This window comes from Wickerhamiella sorbophila, assembly GCF_002251995.1.
Source record: "Wickerhamiella sorbophila strain DS02 chromosome Unknown contig2, whole genome shotgun sequence".
In the NCBI taxonomy this organism is placed as follows: domain Eukaryota; kingdom Fungi; phylum Ascomycota; class Dipodascomycetes; order Dipodascales; family Trichomonascaceae; genus Wickerhamiella; species Wickerhamiella sorbophila.
In genome coordinates this window covers 407745-433447 of record NW_020194005.1, presented here as the reverse complement: position 1 = coordinate 433447, position 25703 = coordinate 407745, and the positions used below count along the sequence as shown (strand labels likewise).

General features: G+C 49.6%; 14 protein-coding genes across 14 annotated transcripts; 9 read left to right on the top strand and 5 right to left on the bottom strand.

Annotated features, from left to right (window-relative positions):
* Nucleotides 1–221: 221 nt before the first annotated feature.
* B9G98_03505 (Transaldolase) lies at nucleotides 222–1193 on the top strand (the record flags this gene model as incomplete). The annotated part of the gene is made up of 1 exon (XM_024810062.1): nucleotides 222–1193. The coding sequence occupies one exon, from the start codon at nucleotides 222–224 to the stop codon at nucleotides 1191–1193; it is 972 nt and encodes a 323-aa protein (XP_024665830.1).
* A 94-nt stretch (nucleotides 1194–1287) lies between these two features.
* Nucleotides 1288–2319, top strand: B9G98_03504 (Dihydroorotase; the record flags this gene model as incomplete). Its single annotated transcript, XM_024810061.1, has 1 exon — nucleotides 1288–2319. One exon carries the CDS (start codon nucleotides 1288–1290, stop codon nucleotides 2317–2319), a length of 1032 nt encoding a protein of 343 aa, XP_024665829.1.
* Nucleotides 2320–2405: 86 nt separating this feature from the next.
* On the top strand, nucleotides 2406–2981 carry B9G98_03503 (hypothetical protein; the record flags this gene model as incomplete). Its single annotated transcript, XM_024810060.1, has 1 exon — nucleotides 2406–2981. One exon carries the CDS (start codon nucleotides 2406–2408, stop codon nucleotides 2979–2981), a length of 576 nt encoding a protein of 191 aa, XP_024665828.1.
* A 24-nt stretch (nucleotides 2982–3005) lies between these two features.
* Nucleotides 3006–9224, bottom strand: B9G98_03502 (Nuclear migration protein NUM1; the record flags this gene model as incomplete). The annotated part of the gene is made up of 1 exon (XM_024810059.1): nucleotides 3006–9224. The coding sequence occupies one exon, from the start codon at nucleotides 9222–9224 to the stop codon at nucleotides 3006–3008; it is 6219 nt and encodes a 2072-aa protein (XP_024665827.1).
* A 441-nt stretch (nucleotides 9225–9665) lies between these two features.
* Nucleotides 9666–11447, bottom strand: B9G98_03501 (Sugar transporter STL1; the record flags this gene model as incomplete). Its single annotated transcript, XM_024810058.1, has 1 exon — nucleotides 9666–11447. One exon carries the CDS (start codon nucleotides 11445–11447, stop codon nucleotides 9666–9668), a length of 1782 nt encoding a protein of 593 aa, XP_024665826.1.
* Nucleotides 11448–13411: 1964 nt separating this feature from the next.
* Nucleotides 13412–15907, bottom strand: B9G98_03500 (ATP-dependent RNA helicase DBP10; the record flags this gene model as incomplete). The annotated part of the gene is made up of 1 exon (XM_024810057.1): nucleotides 13412–15907. The coding sequence occupies one exon, from the start codon at nucleotides 15905–15907 to the stop codon at nucleotides 13412–13414; it is 2496 nt and encodes an 831-aa protein (XP_024665825.1).
* A 300-nt stretch (nucleotides 15908–16207) lies between these two features.
* On the top strand, nucleotides 16208–16501 carry B9G98_03499 (hypothetical protein; the record flags this gene model as incomplete). The annotated part of the gene is made up of 1 exon (XM_024810056.1): nucleotides 16208–16501. One exon carries the CDS (start codon nucleotides 16208–16210, stop codon nucleotides 16499–16501), a length of 294 nt encoding a protein of 97 aa, XP_024665824.1.
* Nucleotides 16502–16660: 159 nt separating this feature from the next.
* B9G98_03498 (hypothetical protein) lies at nucleotides 16661–20809 on the top strand (the record flags this gene model as incomplete). Its single annotated transcript, XM_024810055.1, has 1 exon — nucleotides 16661–20809. One exon carries the CDS (start codon nucleotides 16661–16663, stop codon nucleotides 20807–20809), a length of 4149 nt encoding a protein of 1382 aa, XP_024665823.1.
* Nucleotides 20810–20867: 58 nt separating this feature from the next.
* On the top strand, nucleotides 20868–21647 carry B9G98_03497 (Orotidine 5'-phosphate decarboxylase; the record flags this gene model as incomplete). The annotated part of the gene is made up of 1 exon (XM_024810054.1): nucleotides 20868–21647. One exon carries the CDS (start codon nucleotides 20868–20870, stop codon nucleotides 21645–21647), a length of 780 nt encoding a protein of 259 aa, XP_024665822.1.
* A 54-nt stretch (nucleotides 21648–21701) lies between these two features.
* B9G98_03496 (Mitochondrial thiamine pyrophosphate carrier 1) lies at nucleotides 21702–22763 on the bottom strand (the record flags this gene model as incomplete). Its single annotated transcript, XM_024810053.1, has 1 exon — nucleotides 21702–22763. One exon carries the CDS (start codon nucleotides 22761–22763, stop codon nucleotides 21702–21704), a length of 1062 nt encoding a protein of 353 aa, XP_024665821.1.
* Nucleotides 22764–22965: 202 nt separating this feature from the next.
* On the top strand, nucleotides 22966–23232 carry B9G98_03495 (Mitochondrial import inner membrane translocase subunit TIM9; the record flags this gene model as incomplete). Its single annotated transcript, XM_024810052.1, has 1 exon — nucleotides 22966–23232. The coding sequence occupies one exon, from the start codon at nucleotides 22966–22968 to the stop codon at nucleotides 23230–23232; it is 267 nt and encodes an 88-aa protein (XP_024665820.1).
* An 81-nt stretch (nucleotides 23233–23313) lies between these two features.
* B9G98_03494 (Bromodomain-containing protein 1) lies at nucleotides 23314–24030 on the bottom strand (the record flags this gene model as incomplete). The annotated part of the gene is made up of 1 exon (XM_024810051.1): nucleotides 23314–24030. One exon carries the CDS (start codon nucleotides 24028–24030, stop codon nucleotides 23314–23316), a length of 717 nt encoding a protein of 238 aa, XP_024665819.1.
* Nucleotides 24031–24220: 190 nt separating this feature from the next.
* On the top strand, nucleotides 24221–24637 carry B9G98_03493 (hypothetical protein; the record flags this gene model as incomplete). Its single annotated transcript, XM_024810050.1, has 1 exon — nucleotides 24221–24637. One exon carries the CDS (start codon nucleotides 24221–24223, stop codon nucleotides 24635–24637), a length of 417 nt encoding a protein of 138 aa, XP_024665818.1.
* Nucleotides 24638–24712: 75 nt separating this feature from the next.
* On the top strand, nucleotides 24713–25603 carry B9G98_03492 (E3 SUMO-protein ligase NSE2; the record flags this gene model as incomplete). Its single annotated transcript, XM_024810049.1, has 1 exon — nucleotides 24713–25603. One exon carries the CDS (start codon nucleotides 24713–24715, stop codon nucleotides 25601–25603), a length of 891 nt encoding a protein of 296 aa, XP_024665817.1.
* Between the last annotated feature and the right edge of the window lie 100 nt (nucleotides 25604–25703).

Sequence of the window (25703 nt, the reverse complement as noted above, 5' to 3'; positions counted from 1 at the left end):
CCCGCAGCGCGCCTACAACGGTGCTGTGCCCCTGAATATAAAATGGCGCGTTAATTATATACAAAACACCCAGAAATTGCGCAATAATCTGACATTGCTCTGCGTCTCGCCGGTAAGCCACTGACAATTGCTTATGCAGTGTGCATATCCTGCTGATAATATAAGCGGTTGGGGTCCCCGTGGCCAACTCTTTCTTCATCATCCCCCGAAGCAATTACACCATGTCTAAAAGTTCCTTGGATTTCCTTAAAGAGACCGGCACCACCGTTGTCACCGATACCGGTGAGTTCGAGATGATTGCAAAGTACAAGCCTCAGGACGCAACCACCAACCCGTCTTTGATTTTGGCAGCTTCCACCAAGAAGGAGTACTCCAAGCTCATTGATGAGGCTGTTGCCCACGTCAAGAGCGGCTCTGGTGACGCCCGCTGCAAGGCTGAGGAGGCCCTCGACGTTCTCCTCGTCGAATTCGGTTCCAAGATTCTCGATATCGTTCCTGGCCGTGTGTCCACCGAAGTCGACGCTCGCCTTTCTTTCGACAAGGAGGCCACAATTAAGAAGGCCCTCAAGATCATCGACCTGTACAAGCAGAAGGGCATCTCTAAGGAGCGTGTTCTCATCAAGATTGCTTCCACCTGGGAGGGTATCCAGGCTGCCCGCGAGCTTGAGGCCAAGCACGGCATCCACGTCAATCTGACCTTGCTGTTCTCCCAGGTCCAGGCAATTGCTGCCGCTGAGGCCCACGTCACTTTGATTTCTCCCTTCGTCGGCCGTATTCTCGACTGGTACAAGAAGAGCACCGGCAAGGACTACAAGGGCGCCGAGGACCCCGGTGTCGAGTCGGTCAAGGCCATCTTCACTTACTACAAGAAGTTCGGCTACAAGACCATCGTCATGGGTGCCTCTTTCCGCAACATTGGCGAGATCAAGGAGCTGGCTGGTGTCGACTTCTTGACCATCTCCCCCAAGCTGCTTGAGGAGCTGTACAACTCCAACGAGCCTGTCCCCATCAAGCTTGACGCTGCTGCTGCCAAGTCTGCCGACGTCGCCAAGGAAACCTTTGTTGACGACCACGCCAAGTTCCTATTCCACCTCAACAATGACCAGATGGCCGTTGAGAAGCTCAGCGAGGGTATCCGCAACTTCGCCAAGGATACCGAGACTCTTCTCACCGACCTTGCTGGCCGTTTCTAAACCGTTTATATATGAACTCTGTCTGTAAATGAATTGCGTTTCTCGCTGGGAAATCCGGGGAACTTGTCAGCCATCGACTGTCTGACGCTTTGTAATGTCGCTTGATCTTGGAAAACCTGGAGACTTTCACGTGCATCTTCGCGATGGTGCAATGAAGGAACTGGTCACGCCCAGCCTGCGCGAGGGGGGTGTATCGGTGTGCTTTGTTATGCCCAACCTCGTTCCGCCCTTGACCAACCCGCAGCGGGTCCTGGAGTACCAGAAGAGCCTGCAAAAATTGTCGCCCCGCACTAAATTCCTAATGTCTCTGTACCTCTGCAACGAGATCACTCCTGAGGTGATTGTGGCCGCAAAGAAGGCCGGCATTTCCGGCGTCAAGTGCTATCCTGCCGGCGTCACCACCAACAGTGACCACGGCGTTTCCAGCTACGAGCCGTTTTATCCCACTTTTGCCGAGATGGAGCGCCAGGACATTGTGCTGAACATTCACGGCGAGTGCCCCAGTGGCGAGGATATCCACGTTTTGAATGCAGAAGAAAAGTTTTTGCCCACACTCGAGCTGCTGCACTCCAAGTTCCCCAAGCTGCGCATTGTTTTGGAGCATTGCACTTCAAAAGCGGCCATCAAAGCCGTCAAACGCTGTGGCCCCAATGTTGTTGCCACAATCACGGCCCATCACCTGTACCTGACGGTCGATTCTTGGGGCGGGAACGCTCACAACTTTTGCAAGCCCGTCGCCAAGTTCCCCGAGGACCGCGAAGCATTGATTGAGGCTGCTACTTCTGGCAGTCCCAAGTTCTTCTTCGGCTCTGACTCGGCACCTCACCCTGTTGAGTCTAAAACAAAGGGTAAAGGTGCTGCTGCCGGTGTATTCACCCAGCAGCATGCCATTTCCTACGTTGCCCAAGTTTTCGACAATGCAGGCAAACTCGACAAGCTTCGCGGGTTTGTTACCGACTTTGGCAAGGACTTTTACAGAATCAACGATGCCGACCTCGATTCTGCAACCGTCACACTCGTCGAAAAGCCCTTCAAGGTTGCTGATGAACTGAGCAAAGATGGTCTCACTGTGATTCCTTTCCAGGCTGGCGAGACTCTCAAGTGGGCTGTAGAATGGTCTAACTGAGTATATAACAAGAACTCTGCTCCCCTGATTTTAACCTGTGATGATATATTTAACGTATTCGCGTTTTCGTCTCCTTCAGCTGACGCATGCTGATTTCACAGTTTCAGTTTGAGGCACTCTGGAGTACGCAGCAGAGAAAGCATAAAACGTGGCAGGACGGTAGACTAAAGTACAATGCTTTCAACAAGAAAGTCACGGTCTACGACGAAAACGGAAACGTCGTTATTTCCGGCTGGTCGGCCAGAATCCCTTCAGATGGGGACGATCTGGAAATCGAAAACGCATTTATACAGGTCGGTCCCATGATAAGTCGTCAAGAACGAGAGCATTCTGCCCGCAAAACGCCGTACATTGACAAGCCCGCCAAGCGACCGCTGCCCGCAGGCAATGTGTCTCTGAATGAGATCATCGCCAGATCAAAGGGGAAACGACCCCCACAAACCATCCCGTCTCCGCCGTCTCTTCTGTCAGATACCCAGTTGAATGCGGACGAAGATATCTCTGACGATGAAGTCACTATCCTCAAGGTTCTGGATGTAGAACCGTCAAAAACAGGACCTGTATATATCCCCGATCATCTTCCTTCCCAAGGTCCGTGGACGAAGGAAGCGTATTTATTGATGAATTGGCGTCCTCCGCACGTAAAGGAAGAGCCCGTTTGACTATTTTCTATTTAATGTAATTTTTCAAGGTGCCTGTTGCTGAGGGGTGTCCTCTTCTTCCTCGTCTTTTTCTGCCATCTCGCTCTCTTCCCGGGCTTTTTCCAGGAGGTACTTGACGCCACGATACCAGATCAAGTGACGACGCCGAGAGGGGCACGTAACTTTGACGCTTTTACCGGAAGTAGTAAACACGAGCGATTTGTAGTACAGACCAGGAGGGTTGGGATTGCGATCAGTGATCTCGGTGACATCCAAGATAGCTGCAGATTTCGGTCCAGTGTACCGGCTACGTCCACCCACGGCAGGGTTCTCTTTATCCCAGAACAGCGTCAAGCTATAAGGGTGAATCCAGAAGTAGCGTTCGTGCCGACCGCCAGTGAACGCGTGCAGACTGAAGCCCGACACATACTTGTACAACAACTCGCCAATGACTAGCTGAGTGACAAAAGACATTGTGGTTGGGTGGTCAAGCTCAGCAATCGAAAGTCCGCTAGCCATTGAGGGAACCAACGAGTTCTTACGCTGAACAAGATTAGATTGCAGTGATCGTTGCGACGAAGAGCGCGAGATGGTTGTAGACCCTTGAGCGAAACCCCGGTTGAACGCCTGGCGAACTTGTTGATCATCTTCGACCAGGTTCTCGCGGGAGGACTTGTGGCCAAGGTTTGGTGTAGTTGCAGACCGAATAACACTAGAACGGGCAGGAGCAGGACGAGGGCCCCGACCGGCAACTGATGGCGATTTGACAATTTCAAATCTGCGACTCACCGGAAGCTGTCGAGTTGCGCCCAAATGAGTCGGCAGACCGAACTCGTCAATCGACCGATTTGATTCAGAGCGGCGATGCGAAAGGTGCACCGAGGGAGGGGCTGCTGTGACAGTGGCCGATGAGCCCCTTGGTGGTATACTGGTCGCTCGGGGGGTGGGGGTTGGTGGAGATGGACTAGAAGAATCCATGTGAGGCTCTGGAGTGACCAGCTTGTTAGTGAGGCCACGATTTTTTATAAGAACAAGCAAATCTTGGTCAGACAAAGGAGGAACCCAGCCTTGTTTCTTTGCACGAGCGAGAACTTCTGCATCGGAAATCGGGTCGACAAGTCCCACTGCACGAGCACGGACTTTGACTTCCTCTACGGTAAGCGGCTCAACCAAACCAGCTGATTTCGCTCGGGCCAAAATCTGTTCTTGAGAAAGTGGCTCAACAAGCCCAGAAGCCCTGGCCTTTTTCTTGATCGTGTCCTTGTCCAAAGGCAAAACAAGTCCCAGATCCATAGCCTTAAACTTGATTTGTTCGTTCGAAGGTGCTTCCACTAGACCGGCCGCAAGAGCACGGCTACGTATCTCATCATCAGAGATGGGCTCCACCATTCCAGCAGCCTTTGCCTTTTCTTTAATGGCTTCAACATCAAGAGGGGCAGCAAGGCCAAGTACGATAGCACGCTTGCGAATTTCCTCATCACTAGGCTCAATAAGACCAGCAGATTTAGCCCTAGACATGAGTTCATCGTCGCTAATTGGCTCCACAAGACCAAGCTCTTTAGCCTTGGCCTTTAAATCTTCATCCTCCAAGGGCTCTACTAGGCCAGCTTCCTTGGCCTTCAGTTTGATTGATTCCTCATCCAGGGGCTCAGCAAGGCCAAGAGCTGCGGCACGTTGTTTGATCTCGTCGTCACTGAGTGGTAAAACAAATCCTAACTTCACAGCTTCTTGCTTGATCGCATCTTCAGATAAGAGCTCAGTCATGCCAATCTCACGTGCTGCCTGTTTGATCTTATTCTCTGTATCCTCATTGCGGCCAAGTGCGGTAATGTCAACCACCTCGTCAGGCTTGTAAAGCTCAAGACCAAGACGCTTAGCCATGCCATCCAGATCTTCTCTAGTAGGAGCCTCAGCGATCCGCCGTAATGTATCAAGGTACTTACCAGGCACGACTTTGAGACCCTCATCCTCGCTGGGGGTAGCAATAAAGCTTTCATCAGGATATCCACGAATGTTGCGTTTGGGTGTGCGTGGGGGCTCAGGACCTTGGACCTGCGCAACATCATCTTTACTGGCAGCTTTACCACCTGAACGCTCAAGAAGACTGCGATATTCCTCAGTAGGTAAAGCCGTCATACCGAACGTGCGCGCACTTCTCATGATATCACCCTTAGTAGGTTCGTACACCGTCTGAGACGCAAGTAAACGGCGATACTCATCTTGAGGAAGAGGCACATAACCCAACGATTTGAGAGTTTCCGTCATACGTTCTCCCTTTTGAGGAGAGGCCTGCAGCGATTTCGTGGGGGTTCCACGAGAATTTTTGATAAGAGACTCAAAGTGCTCTCTGCGCTCTGCCACGCTCAAGTTGGCTAGGTCGGTCTGTTTACGTTTAGACTCGGCCTGCTTAACCAGCTTCTCGTACTCCTCAGTAGGCAGCGTAACATGATCATTGTCATAGGCCCAAGCATCAATGTCCTCTCGCGTGGGCTTGGACGCACGTTCCTTGAGGGCCTCAAGCTCAGCCACTGGAATAGCTTCGAGACCATGTTGTTTGGCAAAGCGTACTATAGTAGCCTCATCGGGGTTCTTAGTAGTCTCCTCTAGACGTTCATATACATCGCGAGGAAGAGCTACAAAGTCGCGTTTGCTAGCAATCTCCTCAAGGTCGAACTCGGTAGGCGAGTCGAATTTTTGCTTGAGCTTGGTAAATAGTTCTGAATCAGACACAGGAACAACAGCAAAGCCAAGAGAATCCGCACGACCTTTCAGCTCCTCGAGAGAAGGTGTTTCAATCTTGTGTCTAAGAGTTTGAAGCTCATCGATGGGAACACCTTCATAGCCATGACGCTTGAGCTCCTGTACTGTGCGCTGTAAGGATGGATTTTGAAGCTCTTCGAGTTTATCAGCAGTTAGAACAGCAAGGCCATGCTGAGCAGCTAACGACCGGGTTCCTTCATCGTCATCAGTCACCAACACACGGTTGTGATGTTTTGCAAGCCCACGAACAACCTCAAGACTTGGTTTTTCACGCTCCAAGTGTTTTTCAACCATCTCACGGCTTGGCGATATCAGATCTTCATGCTCAGCAGCACTCAAGAGCACCAGGTTGTGACGCTTGGCCAGCTCGTGAATCTTTTCTGAAGGAGGGTTTTGCAGTTCCTCGATCTCTTGCTTGGAAGTTACAGCAAGATCAAGCTCTGCAGCATGCATCTCAAGCTCTGAGCGTGTTGGATGCTCGGCCTCTCTGCGAAGCTTGGCGAGTTCATCATCAGCGATTACTGAAAGTGAATGCGAGCTCGCCAACAACGAGACCTTATCTGCAGGAGGATGCTCTAGTTTCTCGAGCTCCTCTTCAGACAAGATAGCATGATTCAGAGAAGCTGCGTGCGTACGAAGAGACTCAACATCAGGATGCAGTAATGACTTGTATGTCTCGGTGGGAATGGCAATATGCTTGAAATCACCTGCTCGCTCTTTGACGCGATCCAGTGAAGGGTTTGCAAGTGCCTCATACTCATCCTGCGACAATAAGACGTGATCATGGCTCTTCACATGTCTAGAGATGGTCTCAATATCTGGACTCTTGAGAGCTTCAAACTCTGCATCGCTCAGTAAAACATGGTGCAGCTTTTTAGCACCTTCTCGGAGAGCAGACACGTCAGGTTCGGAAAGTGTACTATACTCGTCAATTGAAACCAACACATGGTTGTGCTTTTTCGCCTCCTCGGTGACGGCCAAGAAGGTCGGAGATTTGAGCCTGTCATACTCATCTTCAGGAACAACAACATGATGCCTTTTGACAGCGTACTCAGCAACCTTCTCCAGCGTGGGGTCAAGCAGCTGATTATGTTCTTCACGAGGAACCATGACATGATTATGAGCATCAAGCTGAGCCTGTATACTATCAAGAGAAGGACGGCGCAGCCGCTCATGAGACTTTGCGGATAGGAGAATATGGCCTTTATTCTCCGCATGATTCTGCAACTTTTCAATTGCAGGATTGAGTAAGTCAGAATGTTCCTCTCTACTCAAAAGAACGTGGTTGTGGGTATTTGCGTGTTGACGAAGTGTATCTAGCTCAGGATTGACAAGTGACTTGTACTCGGCCTCTGGAACAACCACATGACCGTACGATTCAGCCTGTTTGAATACTGCGTCCAATTCAGGATGCTCAAGTTTTTTATGCTCGGCTTTTGATAGAACCACATGATCGTAGTTGAGGGCTTGCTGAAGAATAGTGTCCAAGGTGGGGTTGACGAGCGTCTCGTGAGCGGCCATTGACAAAACAACATGGCCATGAGACTCAGCTTGGGTCTGCAGAATGTCCAAGGATGGATTCAAGAGAGATTTATGTTCCTCAGCAGGCACAGCAACATGATCTTCTTTCTGTAGATAATTTTTCAAAGCACCCAAGGTGGGAGACTGTAGTTCAGCCAACTCCTCAGGATCCACAATCGATTTGTGGAACTTAGATGCCTGGGATGACCATTCCTCAAAGGACGGCTCGACAAGTGCTTGGTGTTGAGCGGAAGTAATAACAACATAGCCTTCAGACTCTGCAAGCGATTTGACGGTATCGATATCAGGCTTGATGAGAGCCGCATGTTCTTGCTTGGACAAAACAACAGCATCGTCGCTCTTTACTGAAGGTCGAGAGTTCAAGTCTTCGTACTCACCGCGCGATACAGCAACAAACCCAGCTGGGAGCACCTGCTTAGGCTTGACTAGTTCAAATCCACGTGTCTCGACGATATTGGATAGATCCTCGTCAGACACGAGTTCAGCAAGCTTTTCTGCCGGAATAATATCGTCCGAGAGAGGTTTAAGGGTATCATTGAATGAGGCATTACTCTCACTTTCAACTTCCGTGCTGAGATCTGCTTTCGTCTGCGGTGATTTCGTAAAGATGCGACGGAAGAATGATGTTCTGGGAGTTCCGGCCGGAATCTCGCCAGTTGGTGTCTCTTGTCCACTGTCAGTGTCGTCAAGGTTCTCATCAACACTGAAAAAGTCGGTAGACGGGCTAGCACCCAATCCTAATCCAACTTGGGCAACTCCGGTAATGGCGCTGTCAGCTGTTTCATAGATACTCTCTGCCGCAGATTCAAAATCAAATTCATCATCGCCGTCTTCATCAGTGGTATGGCTCTGCAGCGACGGGGTGCCTCGCTTGGTAAACGAAAGGGGACGAGCCGAAGTACGAGGGATAGGTCGGGCTTTCTTTTTCCTACCTCCAGCATTGGATGCCTGAGAATACTCGACAAGCTGACGCTTGAGCTCGAGCTTTTCGTTTTTCTCGCGCTGTAGTGCTGTGCGCATGGTTTGCAGCTGCCGTTGCAGGTGGCTTAAAGACGCACGTTGGGTATCATTTTCCAGAGCCGTTGATTTCATTGGGGTTGCCTTGATCGGGGAGGTCGGTGGAGAGTTGGTAGGGGTGGTCAACTCATCTTCGTTCTCGGCGCGATTGTCAGAGCTTCGAGGGGCCCCCAACTGGGGAGGGTTGAGCATAGTCTGACGTTTGAGCGAACTTTCCAGCGTAGCAACCCGATTCTTTTCAATTGCGAGCTCTTCCTCGAGCTCATCAACCAAGTGTCGCAAGGTCTGGGCATCATTATCGTGTTTTGCGGCAGCTGAGCGGGCAGCCTCTGTAAGCTCGTCTTGAGCACTGGTCAATTGGTCGATTTTTTCCAAATGGGACGATTCGGCGTTCTTAAGCTTGGCCGCCTCTTGTGTCCATTTGTTTGCTGCGTCGCCCTGCTTGGCCAGTAAAGCCTGAGCCTCCTGGAGCTGGAGCTCGAGCGACCAATTAGCTTCACGCAATTGCTCTTGCGTTGCGCCTGAACTATCGATTCTTTGCTCGGCCTGGTTCAATTTTTGCCGCAGCGACTCGAGCTCAGCAGAGTAAGTGCCCCTCTCTTGCTCGAGCTTCTTGATCTGAACTTGTTGACGACGACACTCGAGGAGAAGGTTCTCTGAAACCTCCGCAGCAAACTGCACATCGTCTGCCCGGCTCGAGCGCTGGGCTACCGTGTTGGCACTACCTGAGCTGCCGCCTCCAAACAGGGCCGAAATGCGGCGATTAGCGGGCGGACTGCTCGGCGGGGCATTAGAATGGCTCGCTGAACCACCTGTCCTCATGGCCATTTGCTTTTCAAGCAGTGCCTGCTGCATTGCAAACTCCTGGTCTTCCGAATCTTCTTTACTGATCATCTCGTATACCTTTTTGAGGGTATCTGAAACTTCCTTTTGGTCCTCAGCCATTGTTTCAGACTAGCCTTTGCAAGTGTTAGCACTGTGGTATGATGACCTGATCAGGGTAGCTTCACGACCTCATAAACTGTCGTCCTGCGGCTGAGGTGTGAAAAGGGTCGAATTATAGCTCGCTGCTGAGAGCACTAAATAATAAATTACAGCTAGTTGATTCATGATCGACTATATCTCGACCCACGCATGGCCCGTGTTACTCTAGCCCACCTCGATTATCCATGCACTTTTTGTTTACCTTACGGGACGTGGCATGCATATTACAGACGCACGCGGATGGTATAGGAAGGGCGAAAAAAAACAGCAGTCAAAGAGGTCTGTAAAATAATACACGGTATTCTAAATTCTCACTATGATGTAATAATAAATCGGAAATAACTTATATGGGGGTTCCCGGAGTGTAATTAGCGGGGTCAAGTTTTCCAACTAAAAAGTGTTTTAAGCAGAGGTAGCCGAGGGGCTGCGAGCGAGAGGGGTCTCACCAGGAGTGTCGCTCTCGTAGCCAGCAGCCTTGTCGTTGCTGTCGAAGCCAGACTCTTCGTCGAGCAGCTCGTCGTCGAGGTGGAGACCAAGACGGCGGGCTTCGGCATGGACCTCGTCGTTGTCCATCTTGGGCATGACAGCGGCAACGCGCCAGGGCATCTTGTTCTCTTCGTTGGCACGGGCAAAGATAATGTCGATCTCCTCCAGGGAGCGGCCAGCAGTCTCAGGGTAGTACAAGAAAATGACAGGCACCCAAATGAAGTTGATCAGGGCGAAGAACAGGTAGGCACCCCAGCCGGCGTTACCAACAAACACTGGCGTGAACATAACAACAGCAAAGTTTGACAACCAGTTGGTGCAAGTGGAGACGGCAGTGGCAGCGGTACGGGTTCTCAGAGGGTTGATCTCAGGAGGATAAATCCAGGGCAGACCAAGAATGGACATAGCGAAGAATGAAATGAACAGATACAAACCAACGGCAGCACCCTTGGTGACCTGCTTCTCGTGGTGGGTGAGATCTGCGTGAGCACGCTTCAACTGAGAGGTACGAACAGCCGCCAAACAACCCATGGTGATAATGAAGGAGCAGCCTTGGCCAATGGCACCAAACAAAAACAAGGGACGACGACCCCACTTTTCAATAAGATAGAAAGCAGGCAGAGTCATACCAGCGTAAATAGAGGCGAAGATGCCACCCATGGTCAGGGACATAACGTCACCAAGATCCATCTTCTTGAATAGAATAGTCGAGTAGTAAATGGCGGCATTGCAACCAGTAAACTGCTGGAAAAACTGGGTAGAAGCACCAATCAACATACGAGAGAAATGGGCGGTCTTGCCGTGAGTCATGAGCTCAGAGAAGCGCATCCTACCACCACCAGAACGCTTGGAGTCGTTGATAGCATGAGCTAAACGGGTCTCGACAATCTCGTCGGTCAACGGCACATCCTCCAAGGCGGCATAAATAGGGCGGGCCTCCTCCTCGCGTTCATGGTTGACGAGCCAACGAGGTGACTCAGGAAGACCGATCATTAAAAGGAAAACAATCAATGCAAAAACGATCTGCATGGCAACAGGAAGACGCCATTGAATTGAAGAATCAACAAATGACAGACCGTAGTCGAGCCAATAAGCAATCATAGTACCGACACCAACCACTGAACCCTCAAGCTGCACAAGGCGACCACGGAGCTCAGGGCGGGCAATCTCAGATTGCCAGACAGGAATAGTTGCAGTGTTCATGCCATTGCCAATACCAGTAATGACACGGCCGATGACGAACTGACCAAGACCCCATTTGTCGCCAAATGCGGTCGCTGAAATGGCGGTACCGATAATGATGATGAAGCAGCCGGTCATGATAAGAGGCTTACGGCCCCAGCGCTCACCAACACCAAGCACAAACAATGCACCAAAGAAACAACCAATCTCATAACACGCAGTGACGGCGCCCTGGCGGACATCATCGTCATGGGTAGTGTCGTCGTTGTCCAACAGGTTCTTACAGAGGATTTTGAACTCTTTCTGGCAGAACTGCTTGCCTGAGACGATACCGGACATCAGACCCTGGTCATAACCGAACAGCGAGAAGCCAACAGTAGCGGCGAAAGAGATGAGCCAGCGCAGAGGGCGGCCAGTCAGGCCCATAGTGGATGAACGTTTCATATCAGTAGGCATGACCACTGCGACCTTGTCACTCATGCGTGAAAGCATGGTACCTGATCGTTCACGAACCATTTTAATGCGGGGTAGTTTACGAGCAGATTACGATGCCCCAGATTTATACACTTTATATAACATTTCCGGATTTCTGCACGCTGCGTTTACCATGCGTACCGCTAGGTCATAGTGCATGCAGCTAACCCTCGCTGAGCTAAGCTTTTCGCGCAAACCCACCTCCGCAGCCGTGCTTGGCACAGCTTAACCAGCACAGTAGAACGCAGGGGTACCAGGTTTTCCCTCCGAGGTAGTGCGGGATTTCCCCCAGGGTATTCCACGGCGTGCGGGGAAATAATGTTGTCTACCAGTCCAACACGACAAGTTCCTGCGGATCGTGAACCTTCAAACGCGCTAACGGCATCCCACTATACCCTTCCCCATTTTTTGCGGACCCGTCAAAGCAACGATCGGGCAACCATCTAAAAGAGTGGGACAACCGGGTCGCCCTGCAGATTTTTTTTCCAGATGATGCATACGGGTAGGGGTACCGGACATCTAAGTCAGAAACCGTGGGTCCTGAGCTGGGGCGATAGCTCATTTGGTTTTTTCATTTTCTAAAACTCCGGTTTGAACTCAGACTGCCAACAAGCGTATAACCCAGACATCAACCACCCCCGCACTCGCGATAAAATGCGCTCATGTGTATTATTAAGTTCACAAGGTTTCTACCCACATGCATCGCTTATATAACGCTTACGTGCAGCGGATATGGCCTGAAGCGTAAGCTTGAGATGGCCACTCCGATTTACCGCTGCAGAACGATTCTGGGCTGCCAAGGCCTACAATCTTTGCCAGCTATTTCACTGTTTTAGAACTATAGAGCACTATCACTACCTTGCGCATTGCCTGGCGGTCCATATTTGCGTATAGCGATTATTCATGATTCCCAATATAACATTACATTGACATTTCCGGATGACCCGCAGGGGAACCCTTGGACGCCCAAAACAATCAACCCCAAGCAAGCTGGCCACTATTTGTAGAAGAGGCACATTTTTCCTCGTTTTATCCAATTAAATATACGTTGTTTTTAAGGGTGTTTTTTTCAGACACATACGCTTTAGGGGCGTGAGAAGTCGACCGCCTACAGTGTGGAGAACCGCGCGATTTGCAGTGCGTCAAAAGAAAACCTTTACTCACTCTATAACCTGAAAGTTGGGAAATTGGCTAACCGCTTCTGAAACCTCACAAAAATTTTTATCCCCACTTGCGTATTTTTAGTGTAGATGGATCTACTATGGTGGGCATATGTGGCCCTAGGGCAAGAATTTTTCCGTCTTGCCGGTCGTGTTGTTAACCACCGTCCAGCTAGTGTGTATACTAGGTCAGAAAAGCCGTCATTCTGAACAGTCGGAATGTCGGCTGCAATGTGTTTGGAAAATCAAGCATATTGCATTATACGAGTTTCAGGTGAAAATAGTTGTCTACTTGTCGGTGTACAGACGGAATCAAAAAGCTACGGCTACGATCAGATGCATAGTGATGCCATAATGCAGAAACCGTTTTCGTCAGTTGGGTAAGGTGATAGAGTAGAACATGCAGTCCATTTTCGATTAAATCGTTCATAAATATCTTTGTACTGGCTGTATCACCTGAGCTCAACTGAGCAGGCTACTATCAAAGGTTTGGCTCATTCATTCGCTGCATTTTTGGCTTGAGTTGGCCTGAACAACCGCGATCGAAGCTGGCCTTGTTTTCTTACATGCTGCTGGCGCCCCTCCCAAATCTATACCTCGCGAGATGGCGAACTTAATCTAAGAAAGTCTGTTGAAGCATAGTGTGGCAATAAAGACTAGGTTGTAATAAGATTGCCCCGCTGGTGCTTAATCGTGGGTGTTTGTATATGTTTAGAGTTTCGCCAAGCCAGGAATACTGTGACTATTAAATACGATGCGCATCAACGAAGAAAATTTGATTCTCGCAGAAGATCCTTCCGCAGATCAGTTTCAAAATATCGTTGATCAGATATAACATGATACATATTATTTACGTCTTTTAGCTGGCTGGTTAGACTTCTCCCACCGCTTTTGCTTTTGCGCACGCTGCTTTTGAATCGTCTGGTTCGATTGAATGCCAAGGCTAACCGATGTAGGGTGACCTTTGACCCGCAAACCACTTTCCACTGCCTTAGCGACTTTACCTTTGCGTTTTGCATAATCATCACGCGCTTTGTCTGCAGGCTTGGGGGCCTTGAGTTTACGGTGCTGGAATTTATTGAATTCTGTGTTGGGTCCATCTGTGATGCCAGACACCTTATGGGCACGCTTCCAATCTTCAAACTTGCCAGTGCGAAGTGACGCAGGGATTTTGTGACCGCTTTCACCTTTGATGTACTTGACTTTGTTTTCGCCAGTGGTGTTGATGTACTTGCCGCGTTTCTTGTCCCATCGTGTGATCTGCTTGGTTTGGAAATCTTTACCTTCATCATTGACACCAAAGGATACATCTCGCACAGCATCACTGAAGCCGGCAGTTCCATGTAGAGAGTATCCACGTTCTTGTAGACTTTCCAAAGGCTCATAGTGACTCATGAAAAAGGTCTTGTCCGCAAACCGTCCAGCAGATGCCGCCTTGCTAGATGCTGCTTCTTCTGCCGCCTTATTCGATGCATCTGCTTCTGCTTGGGCAACCCTCTTGCGCTTGGCAAGCCGCTCTTGGACAGGTGCGATCTGCACTCTGCGGCGAGCCATCAACTGGGCTGAGTCGCCAGCGCCATTCTTTTTGAATTCGAAAACAGTTTCTTTGGTTTTACGGTTTGCGAATTGTGCTAGCAGGTCTTCTTTAGCAGCTTCATCATCGTGGACCGCCAGTGGGTGAGGCCTATCCCATGTCGTATTAGCCAGTTCACGGGCCCGACGCACACCTTCTTTCGACGCTGCCTCTCTAGTCTTGTTGTAAAGCTTTTCACCACGGAGGGCAACTTTACTGAGCTCACTCAAATCATATTCACGCTTGAGCAGGTGTAAATTTTGCTCCATATGGAATTCCACCCCCGAGCGAGGCAGACCACCCAGCACAAGCGATTGAGAATAGTCTCCTTTGGCATTAACAATTTTACGACCCAAAAAGACCTCGAGGTCGGCCAAGTAGGGCAGGTCGCTTTGCCTGACCAAGGTGTAGGCCCATCCTTGATGACCAGCACGAGCGGTACGACCAACACGGTGAACAAACACACGAGCACTGGTGGTCATGTTGAAGTTGATAACGTTTGCTAGCATGGGGATATCAACACCACGAGCGGCAACGTCAGTCACAACCAGGATGCTTGTTTTTCCTGCTCTGAACAAGTACAACTGCTCTCGTCGGGCTGCTTGGTCTAGAGAACCATAAATAGCTGAAACAGCGTAACCATTAAGCTTCAACAACTGGGAGATATACTCGACATGATGCTTTGTTGGAACAAATACAATAGTAGACTGAGGGGTCGGAAGTTCGAGTGCATGAGGCAGCCGCTCTCGGCGTTCAAGTTTACCTTCCTCATCATAGACAACATCCTCACGCTTCTTCAGATACTCGCGCTGCTCTTCAGACATTAAAGGCATTTTAATCAGGTCCTGCAGAATGTACAGCAAAGCCGCATCACGCTCAGAGTCCTTTGTAGCAAAAAAACCCATTTGCAGCTGGTCAGATACCTTTTGATCGGCATCCAAACGCACAAGCTGGGGATTTTTCAGACCTGCTTTAGCAAAATCAACCAAAGAAGGAGGCAGGGTGGCACTGAAAAGGAGCGTTTGTCTGAGCTCTGGCAACGAGGCCAGAATTTCGTTGAGCTGCTCAGCAAAACCCATCTCGAATAGACGGTCTGCCTCATCAAACACAACATACTCGACAGTTGAAAGGTCGAGTCTCATTTCGACCTGCAAATGCCAGAAACGACCGGGAGTAGCAATGATAATATCTGGATTGTTCATCATGAATCCAAACTGATCTTCTAAAGAATCACCACCAACCAGCAGAACGCTTCGCAAATCAGATTTCTTCGAAAAGTCTTTAACAACCCTTAGCGTCTGGATAGCGAGTTCACGACTCGGAGAGAGAATGAGTGCACGCGCACCAACCTTGGCGCTGTGGACCTTTAGCTTTTGAATCATGGGAAGAACAAAAGCGGCGGTTTTACCAGAACCTGTACGAGCCATACCCACCACATCCTGTCCTTCCACAATGGGCGGAATTGCTTTGCGTTGAATTGGCGTTGGTGTCTTGAAGCCTTTCCGTTGAATGTTAGTTAAAATCAATTTTGATAGTCCCATAGCAGAGAACGACGAGCCAGAGATCTTCTTGGGCGCAATGTCCCTCATAATCGTCTCGTCGTCGTCCTCGTCGCTATCCAGATCGGGGAACCTCTGGTCGTCTTCGCTCTCAGACTCCGAACTCGAGGAAGACGAGCCAGACGCTTCCTCAACATCAGAATCAAGGACGATGTCTTGAACGTCCTCCTCGTCGGATTCTGGTGCTAACAAGTTTGAGATGTCAGGCATGATCGCTTAGAATTTTTTTTTTCGGTAATCTTCCCAATTTTCCAGCTGACGGTTAGCAGAGCTGCAGGATGACGCGCCAACCAAACCGCAAGGGCACCACTTTTGCGCATGCTTAGGGTAGTCAAACACACAATTGACTGTGAGATGGCACGACTGGGTGAGTTGGATACAAGACGAACTGTTGAGCTTTAACATGCCGAGACGAGTGCACGCCCTACCAGCCTCGAAACACATTCATGCAGGAGCTTACTTAACGTTATCTGTCGAATTTGTGGGGCATTCTGTGCTGTATCATATCCCATGAGCATGCTTTATCTCTCTACCAGTTTTGGACTCGGGGCGCTGGCCTTTAGCTTGTCGTACTGGGCTCTACTCCAGTTGTTCGAGCAGGTCTGTTCTGCCTACTACGCACCCAACTGCGCGCCTGTCGGAACATTCAGCTCGGCTCTCTCCATTGCCACGTTCGTAGGCATGATTTACTACTACTCCAAGGTCGGGTTCAAGTTTGAATCGAAAAAGGATGAACCTATTGCCCTCATGTGGCTTGTGCTTGTCCTTATGACCATCAGTCGCAGCCAAGTATTTTGGTGGTGAAACAATTCCTCCCCTAGCTAGTTGACGAAGATTGAAATATAGCTGTAGATTTTTTTTAGTTCTCCACAACGCTGGCAATCCTAAATATGGCGCATTCTCGCCCTCCGGTTAGGCCTCGCTTTTACAAATCACCGCGGGGACACTAGTTTTCTAAGCAATATGCAATGTGCAGTGGATAGCGGCTATCTTGTCGCGAACGAGTGCATAGCCATAATGTCTGCTATGCGGAAGAGTTCGCGGCAGACACACTCTGGTATTGCTGCTATTCTGGGAACGCAGAACGAGGACGGCGACACGACGTTGAGCGAGCGGCTGGGCCTCCGAACATCCAACAAGGTCAACGTGTCCACGACTAGCCAGCCGCTGATTTGGGCCTTTGCAAAGTTACGGTCCGAGATCGAATCTAAGAACTTCAGTGATCTGACCGCAGTTGCGCTTGTTGACCCCTTCATTGCGGTCATCAAAGCCCCCAGCACCACGGGGGCCATAACATCTCTTGCTCTCTCGGCATTGGAGAAAATGGTGGTTTTGAAGGTCATCAACACAAAGATGCCAGACATTGGTGAGGCTTTGTACAAAGTTGCGATGGCCATCACCAACTGCCGGTTTAGAGCCACCGACCAGTACGAGGATGATGCGGTGCTCGTCCAGCTTATGGGTGTTTTGGACAAGATTATTGTGTCTGAACTAGGGCTGGGACTCTGCAATGAAGCTGTATGTGAGCTGGTCGAAACTTGTCTTAGTATGGCGTGCCAAATGAGACGCGGCGATGCCCTTCGCCGCTCGGTGGTTTCCACTGTAACTGGACTAATGAGGTTAGTGTTTAGCCAGCTGCCGTTTGAGGACCAAGGCAGCCGAGACTTTGGTGACGATGTTCTGAATATCGAGAGTCCTATGCCTCAGAATGATATGAGTAGTGGCAACACAGCTGGTACTTTTGCCGCTACCGATTCAACGACTGCTGAAACAGACTCGGTGAACGGGGACGCGGCTAGCATTGCGGCCAGCACTACAGATGGCAACCCGTCGCAGCAGGCGAACGGAACCGACAAGAAAGAGATTGATACCGCACCATTCTCAACCCCGGCAATCTTAGAAACATTTCGCGTGTTGGTTAGCATCACAAACCCCCAAAGTCAACACGCCTACACTGATTCGACCAGAGTTATGGTTCTACGCATTCTCCGTGTATGCTTCGAGATTGCAGGTAGAGGAATAGCTCAGCATTCTGCATTTGTGACCTTGATTTCCGCCCATCTGTTCAAGTATTTGGCTCAACTGGTCCGCCGCGAGCACCCGGCTCTTGTTTATGAATCATTACAACTCGTGGGCTTAATTATGGAGACTGGTGGACAGCACTACAAGCTGCAGCTTGAATTCATTCTCGCCTATTTGCTTGGCGCTTTGGCTCCTCTCACGGATTTACCTCGTGACACCTCGATGGATGACATCTTTTATGACGGTATTGTCGTCCGCCCGGCATGTGTTAAGCCGCCTGGTCCTAATGCGACTTCGCGTGCTCCAGAAATTCGTGAGATCATGGTTGAGACGCTCACTCGATTCTCCCATGGCGTGTCCTTCTTCCCGTCTTTGTTCGCAAACTATGACTGTGATACCTCACAAACAGACATGTGCCAGGATTTGGTAGGCTTTTTGTGCCGCAGTGCTTATCCTGATAGTGCGACTTGGTCAACTCCTGCTGTCCCACCGCTCTGTTTGGAAGCCGTGCTTGCTCTTCTTCAACGTATCACTTCCCGATCTTCCCTCATCACAGAACAGGAACCTCAAGAGGTTACAGAAGCTATTGAGCGAAAACGGCGCAAGGATATCGAGATTGTTGTCACTACTGAGTTCAACAAGTCTCCTAAAAAGGGAATAGAGCTCATGCTGGAGCGCGGTGTAATCTCTGAGCAATCGCCACAAGCAATCGCCGCTTTCCTTCGCTCATCTCGTCGTCTACACAAGGGCGAGCTTGGACGCTTTTTAGCCAGAGCTGTTAACAAGGATATTCTTAGATCGTTTATTGACGGATTCGATTTCACCGAGAAGCGCATCGATGAGGCTTTAAGAGAATTCCTATGCTGTTTCCGATTACCGGGTGAGTCTGCAGAGATTGAACCCATTTTCGAGCGCTTTAGTGAGCACTATATTGCAAATGGGTGTCATTCTGATCAAGTTGCGAATGCTGATGCTGCATTTGTTCTGGCGTACGCAGTGATCATGCTCAATACTGATCAACATAGCCCACAGGTGAAACGAAGAATGGAGTTTGATTCATTCAAGAATAATTTACGAGGAGCTAATAATGGCAAAGACTTCAATGAGGATTATTTGCGTGAAATCTATACGACTATCAAGCACCGTGAGATTGTTTTACCTGAGGAACACGATACTGACGAAACCTTTGAATATGCATGGCGTGAACTGCAGCTCTCGCTGCCGCAGGCAAGTGAATTTGAAACTAATGCCTCGCCCTATATTGACCGCTACGTTTTTGCCAACTCATGGCGTCCTATTGTCTCGACTCTATCGTTTATTTTTGCTACGGCAACAGATGACGTTGTTTTCAGTCGTGTTATCACCGGCTTCCGTCAAGCAGCTTCCCTCGCCGCGAAGTTTGAGCTGCAACCCGCCTTTGACCATATTGTGCGTTGTCTTGCTAAAATTTCTACATTGGCAAGTGGTGATTTGGTAGTTCCAAAAACAAACCTTTGTGTTGCTATATACCGTGATGATGGAACCACGTACGACGTTATTGTGAGCGACCTTTCTAGTCCGTTTGGGTCGGACCTCAAGGCCCAGATGGCATCCATAACTATGTTCAAAATCTTCAGTGATGCCGTTGAGAACAAGCAACTGGACGCATTGTCACCTCAAGGCTGGGAGCTGTTTGCGCGTGTCGTGACAAACCTGTATATTTATGATTTGTTTGTGCCTCCAGGCCTCGATAGGGTGCCTGCCGCCTATCGCTTCGAGCGGGGTAAAGCAGGACGCAACGTAGGTATTTTCAGCGCACTCAGTTCATACTTGACGGCTAATCCCGATGAGCCCAGTGAGCCCAGTGATGAAGAAGTGGATGCGGCCCTTGGTGCTCAGGATTGTGTGACTGCATGCAACGTCTTGACTATCGTTGATAATATTATCAAGATCTGCGCTGAAAGCTCGGACATTGCCGAGACTGCTATTGATGGAATTATGGCGGCATTACCACCGGCAGGCTCCAAATATTCAGCAAGTCGGATTATGCTTTTGGAGTTGTCCCTAAAAATGGCAGGCGGCCGTAGCGAACATGCGGAGAAGATTGCTTCTGTGTGTGCCAATGCTGAAGGCAACTTTGATGGTTTGGTTCCCTTACACGCGGCACTAGTTTCTGGTAAGCTGGATCTTGTTGATCAGATGCTGGCAAACTTGGAGACTGCGGATGGTTTGCTTTCTATGCCTAACTTACCGGTGGGCAGTGCTAGGCTTTGGCAGTTACTGGAGACAAGTGATTTAAGTCTTGCAGCTGCATTTGCCAAAGAGCACAGTGCTGAAGTTACACCCGAGGCGCGTCCCGCAGCCGAGCATGCACTTGCAGTACTTGCCTCTAAAGGATCAGAAGACGCTCTGGATGCACTTTATGGAATGCAAAATCTGAATAGGTCGCCCGAAGAGGTCGCAAGCTACTTGACGGCCCTGCAAGAGCCATGCTACATGGCGCTCACTAAGGAGCTACGGGAAGGAGCCGTCGCTCGACTCCAAAAGATACTACTTGAGCAGCAAACTGCAAAGAGCGGAGAGTCTTGGCAACGCATCTTTGATGTAGCGGTTATTGGCCTGCTGAATCAACTGCTCAAGCCAGAGGTCTTTAACTGCGACGCAACAGGCATGGAACGAACGCGCCAGCAGGCCTCATCATTGGGCGGAAAGGTGTTCTTGCACTACGCTATGAGAAGTGATGTGGATATTGAAAAACCATGGCTGGCTCTCCTGAGAGTTCTGGATCGTCTATTGTCTTCCCGAAGGCAGCCAGCCTTACAGGAAAGCGTCACGGAGATGCTAAAAAACGTGGTCCTAGTTATGCGCATGGCTGGCCATGGTACAGAGGAGTTCTGGAACGATTCTGAACGCCAACTCAAAGGATTCGTCCCTGAAATTGCCGCTCTTGTTCGCAAAAATCTCGAACCCGAGCCTGTGCCCGAGCGCGAGCCCGAGCTGAGTACAGAGAAAACACCAGAGACTCCTGAGTCAAAGGTCGAGGATGCGACTGCAAATGAGACTGAAGAAGTGCCCAGCGAACAGGCGGAGACCCGGAAAAACGAAGAATAAACCACCGATGAGCTGCTCTAAATAATCACTGATTAGTAAAGTGTAGTAACTGAAAAATATGTCCTACGAGGTTCGAGCCAGAACTCACCCCAGTGCATTCGCACGCCGTCTTTTTGAGGTTATGTTGGAGAAATCGAGTAATCTGTGTGCGTCGCTTGATGTGAGAACCACCGAAGAACTCCTTGACCTCGCAGATAAGGTTGGCCCCTATGTGTGCATGGTTAAAACGCACATTGACATTGTCGACGACTTTGAGTTCGACAAGACGGTCGGTGGTCTCAAGTCGCTTGCCAAGAAACACAACTTTTTGATTTTTGAAGACCGTAAATTCGCGGATATCGGCTCAACAGTCAAAGCTCAGTACATTGGCGGTGTATTCAAGATCGCTCAATGGGCAGATCTCACTAATGCCCATGGTGTTCCTGGCCCAGGAATTGTTTCGGGGCTTTATGAAGGAGCTCGTGAGGTTACTAAAGAGCCGCGTGGTCTTATTATGCTTTCGGAGCTTTCCTCCAAAGGCTCCCTCGCGACGGGTGAGTACTCTGCCCAGACGGTCGAAATTGCCCGCAACAACCAAGACTTTGTGTTCGGATTCATTGCACAAAATCGTATGCCTGAACAGAATGGTGAGGACTGGGTTATTCTGACGCCTGGTGTAGGTCTTGACGACAAGGGAGATAGCCTTGGCCAGCAGTACCGCCCCGTTGATGAGGTTGTTGCCAATGGCTCTGATGTGATCATTGTTGGTCGCGGTCTTTACGGCAAGGGCCGCGATCCAATTGTAGAGGCCAAGCGTTACCAGAAAGCCGGATGGGAGGCTTACCAGGCTCGCATATAAGATAGATTTCTATAAACAATAATCTATAATAAAAATATCAGCGGCCATCAGGTCCTATTTATCATCATCTGCTTCATAGGCTCCACCTGCAGGCTCTGGTGCGTATCTGATCCGCATAATTTCAAAGACTAGCAAACCGATACTTGTGCTAGGCATACTGGCTAGCGTATAGCGAAATACGCCTCCATACAACCAGCGGGTCCATGAGCCATTTGCAACATTTTTAACCTGCTTTTTCATGGCCTGAAAAGTTTTGTGATAAGAATAAAGATAGTCTTGGAATCCCCGATTATGGTTGGGGGTTTGATCAATCGCCTGCAAACGAAGGGTATGCATTTTGTGCAGTTTGCTTAATGGGTAGCTGAAAATCTGGATTGCAGCCGCGGCAACACAACCACCGAGTAGTACAAATGATGGATAAAGCACTCGGCTCTTTTTTCTGCCCTCAGGATGGAAATAGCTCGGAGAATACCACCATCGGGCATAGCTCCTGTACATGGGACCTTTCACAAGCTCGAAAGACGCAAAAAATACTGCAAAGGCAGAGCATTCGCGCACCAGATTCAAGGTAATACCACCATAAGCAGCTCTGGGTCCTAAAGTTTTCAGTTGTTCAGCACCATACTTCCAAAGGTTCGTAGAAGTGCGCATAAGATCGTGGTCGAATCTCGTGGTGATTGCATCAAGCGGTGTGGCGACCAGCGCCTGAGCACCACCAGCAAGTGCACCAGCAACTGCAGTTTGTTTTATCGTTGGATATTGCTTGTTGCCGGAGCTAGCTTGGAGCACATAGAGGGCCGACAAATAGGTCGAGTACAGTACAGCGCCTATTACGGAGTTAGCAAGAATCGGGGGCAGCAGCTTGTCAGGAATAAATTCCCACCCGTGCTTGCGCACGGCACGCACCAGCATGGCGGGATTTGAGTGCCGCCAAAACGACCAGGGCTCGTTATTTGCCGCCGGCAACGATCTCCGAAGCAGTTGTGTGTAGTCAATACGAGCAGGACGAAAAAGCTTTACAGGTACACGAATATAGAACGAAAAGAACTGGGTAGTTAGAGCTCGTGTACCACCGGAAACTACCGCAATGACCGGGTTCGGCCGTTCTTCTGCCATCTAATAGCGGCTTCCAAGTGAAATGGTTAAGACCTGGTTGGGGGTGTTCGGGTACTATAGGAGGGGGAATTGGGTCCTTAGCAATTCTGGGGAAGAGAGCTTGCTTAGGTCAGCTGAAAAATTGTCCGCGAGAAAATGGGCCGCCCCCCTTTTCCCAAATTACTCAGACGAGGAGAAAACCTTTTGACCTAACACAAGAAAAATGGATCAACTTAATCCCCGGGAGCAGCAGGAATTCCAGCAGCTGGTTGAGAAGAAGCAGATGAAGGACTTTATGCGTCTGTACTCTTCTCTGGTCGAGCGCTGCTTTGCTGATTGCGTCAACGACTTCACCTCCCAGCAGATCTCCGCTAAGGAGGAGGCCTGCGTCAACAAGTGCGCCGAGAAGTTCCTTAAGCACTCTGAGCGGGTTGGCCAGCGTTTCCAAGAGCAGAACGCCAAGCTCATGCAACAACAAGGTATGCGTTAAACGTATAGTACATAGTAAGGGCACACACGGGCACACGGGTGTGGTTGAATTAGAAAAACTATGAGTGTCTCTTTTTAAATATCAACGCCTGTCCTCATCGAATTCGCGGAACATAGCCAGCCGTAGTTCTGCTTCCTGCTGCATTTCTCTTGTCCATTCCGACATGGAAGAGTTCCAGGGATTGTACATTACTGAGTTGGCAAACATTCGTTGAATTTCTCTTTCTAGTTCGGCACCGCTGGTAATTGTACCATCTTTGACCTGGGCTTTGATTGTCTTCAAGTCTGTGGGTGCCTTGACAACTTCATAATATTCAGACTCAGTTACCGGCTGAGCAAAGAAAGACGAGGACCTCCAAGACATAAAATCGTCCAATAGGGGAAATGCCCGACCCTGGAATCTTTTGACAGCCTCGTGCCTGACTTTCTTCTCATGTGCATTTTCCGGCTCGTCCGACCGGCTTTCTACCGCCTTATGGATGCGCCCGAAGCGCTGGTTAAGTGGTCCAGCCCCTTCCTCAAGGTCCTGCTCGAGTTTGTTGACTTCAGTTTTGATATACTCCTTCACAAGGTCGGCAGTGGCAGATTCAAGCACTGCTACCGATGGCCGCCTGGGAAATATTTTGCTGTATAGCTGTGCAGCTTCCTGGGAGCTGAGATGTATGCCAACGCTTAGCGGGTGGTTCCTCAGACGTTTCATGACCCGCTTCATATCTGGTCGGCCTCCATGATTATGTTTTTGGGCTTCTCTAGTGACGCATTGTGCGAATAAAATGGTCTTCAATTCGACCTCAGCCATGCTGCGTCTTAATAAAGTCACAAGATTGACTAAGATGGCTCGACCAAAATATACCGAATTAAGCTCTAAACAAGACGTATATGACGTATGGAGATAGTTCGTCGATAACTTTTGTTTTTATACAGTGTACTCCGAATAGTTCTGCGCACACTCTCAGCGACATAAATGCTCAGGATTAGCTAACTTCTGTATGCCGTCTGCAAAGGTTGTTCTACGCGACGAGCCGTTAATACGCGAAAAACCCACCCAAAACTTCCCCCAGGTTCTAAATACCAGTGACGGGACGCTCCTTGTGGAGATACAGGGCACTATAAACGTTGGTGAGCTCCCGCTGACCGGAGAAGAGGACGCTACGGAACGCGCTCAGCCAATAACTCAATTCACAGAACTGGGTGATATCGAGTTTGCAGAGGGCAATTCTAACACAGTGACTTTGATTGTTGGGAACAGGCAAAAGCTCGTAGGCAAAGTCGTCAAATTAGCGAAACCTTTGGCCGTCATGGAAATGCCTCCATCAGCGGATGCCTCAGAGATACCCGTGACTCAAATATTAACCCACAAAGTCGTGTTTAGCGACCGGCCAGAGCCCTATCTACCTCCTATGTAATTCTTAACAGCACGTCAAAACATTTCAAGTTAGCGTTCACTCCCCCAAGCTAGCGTCGCCTACTTAGTAACTTCCATGGCTGATCTAGATCCAGATCTTGGGACGCGATCGTATCCTTATTCGCGGGCAGTAGCAAGTACTGTCGCAGCTATTGGAAGTAAATATGATTCATTGAACGATATGATATCAGAGTATCAGTCCTCATGCAGTGAAACAGCGCAGCTACTTCGGGACATCTCCGTGGCCGTTCAAAACGAGATTGACGGCGCGGAAATTTCACTAGCTATAGAGGACCATCTAAATGCCTTGAACTCGGAATTTGTGGCATCAATGCGGGTGGAAAAATCGGTCCAAAATGATACTAAAGCTCTGAAGCATGTCCAGTCGTACGCCTCTACACATGCTCAAGCTCTTGGTCAATCGGCACAAGATGTTCTAGCGTCGGAGCAATCTGTTGATGCTTTGAACGTTTCTTTTTCCAAGTCTTTGGAACAACAGCGACAAAAGAGCAGCACGCGAACAATTCCTGGATACACACCCGTTCAAATGGACAGTTACGTTCGCTTCCGCAATGCTGTCGCAGGTGGTTCAATCGCCCCTACGCCCTTATTGACCGCCTCAGACGTTGTGCAATTCATGGAGCTAGAAGAAGTGGATGACGATGGTATCATGATCGGTCGGACAGTGCGTGACTACAAATGCCCTATAACCGGTGAATATCTACAAAATCCCGTCCGGGCCAGATGCGGCCATCATTTCAGCCGCGACGCTGTTCTACAGTATATTGAAGAACTCTCCCAAACCAATGGAGACGAGGTCGCTTGCCCAGTGAGCGGCTGCCCTTACCCAATCAGTGTTACAGAGCTTGTTCCTGACGCAGGGATAGAGCTGCTCGTGAATGCAGCCTGGAAACGCGAGCGTCAACGAACTCACTCAGCTCGTGCTCAGGCTACCTCTGTACAATAAATTTCTCACATATTGCAAGCGCTATTTATTCCCAGGTGTTTTATCCCTATACAGCATACTTTTGGTGTTGAGAAATGGAAACGACCCTTGTGACTAGCTG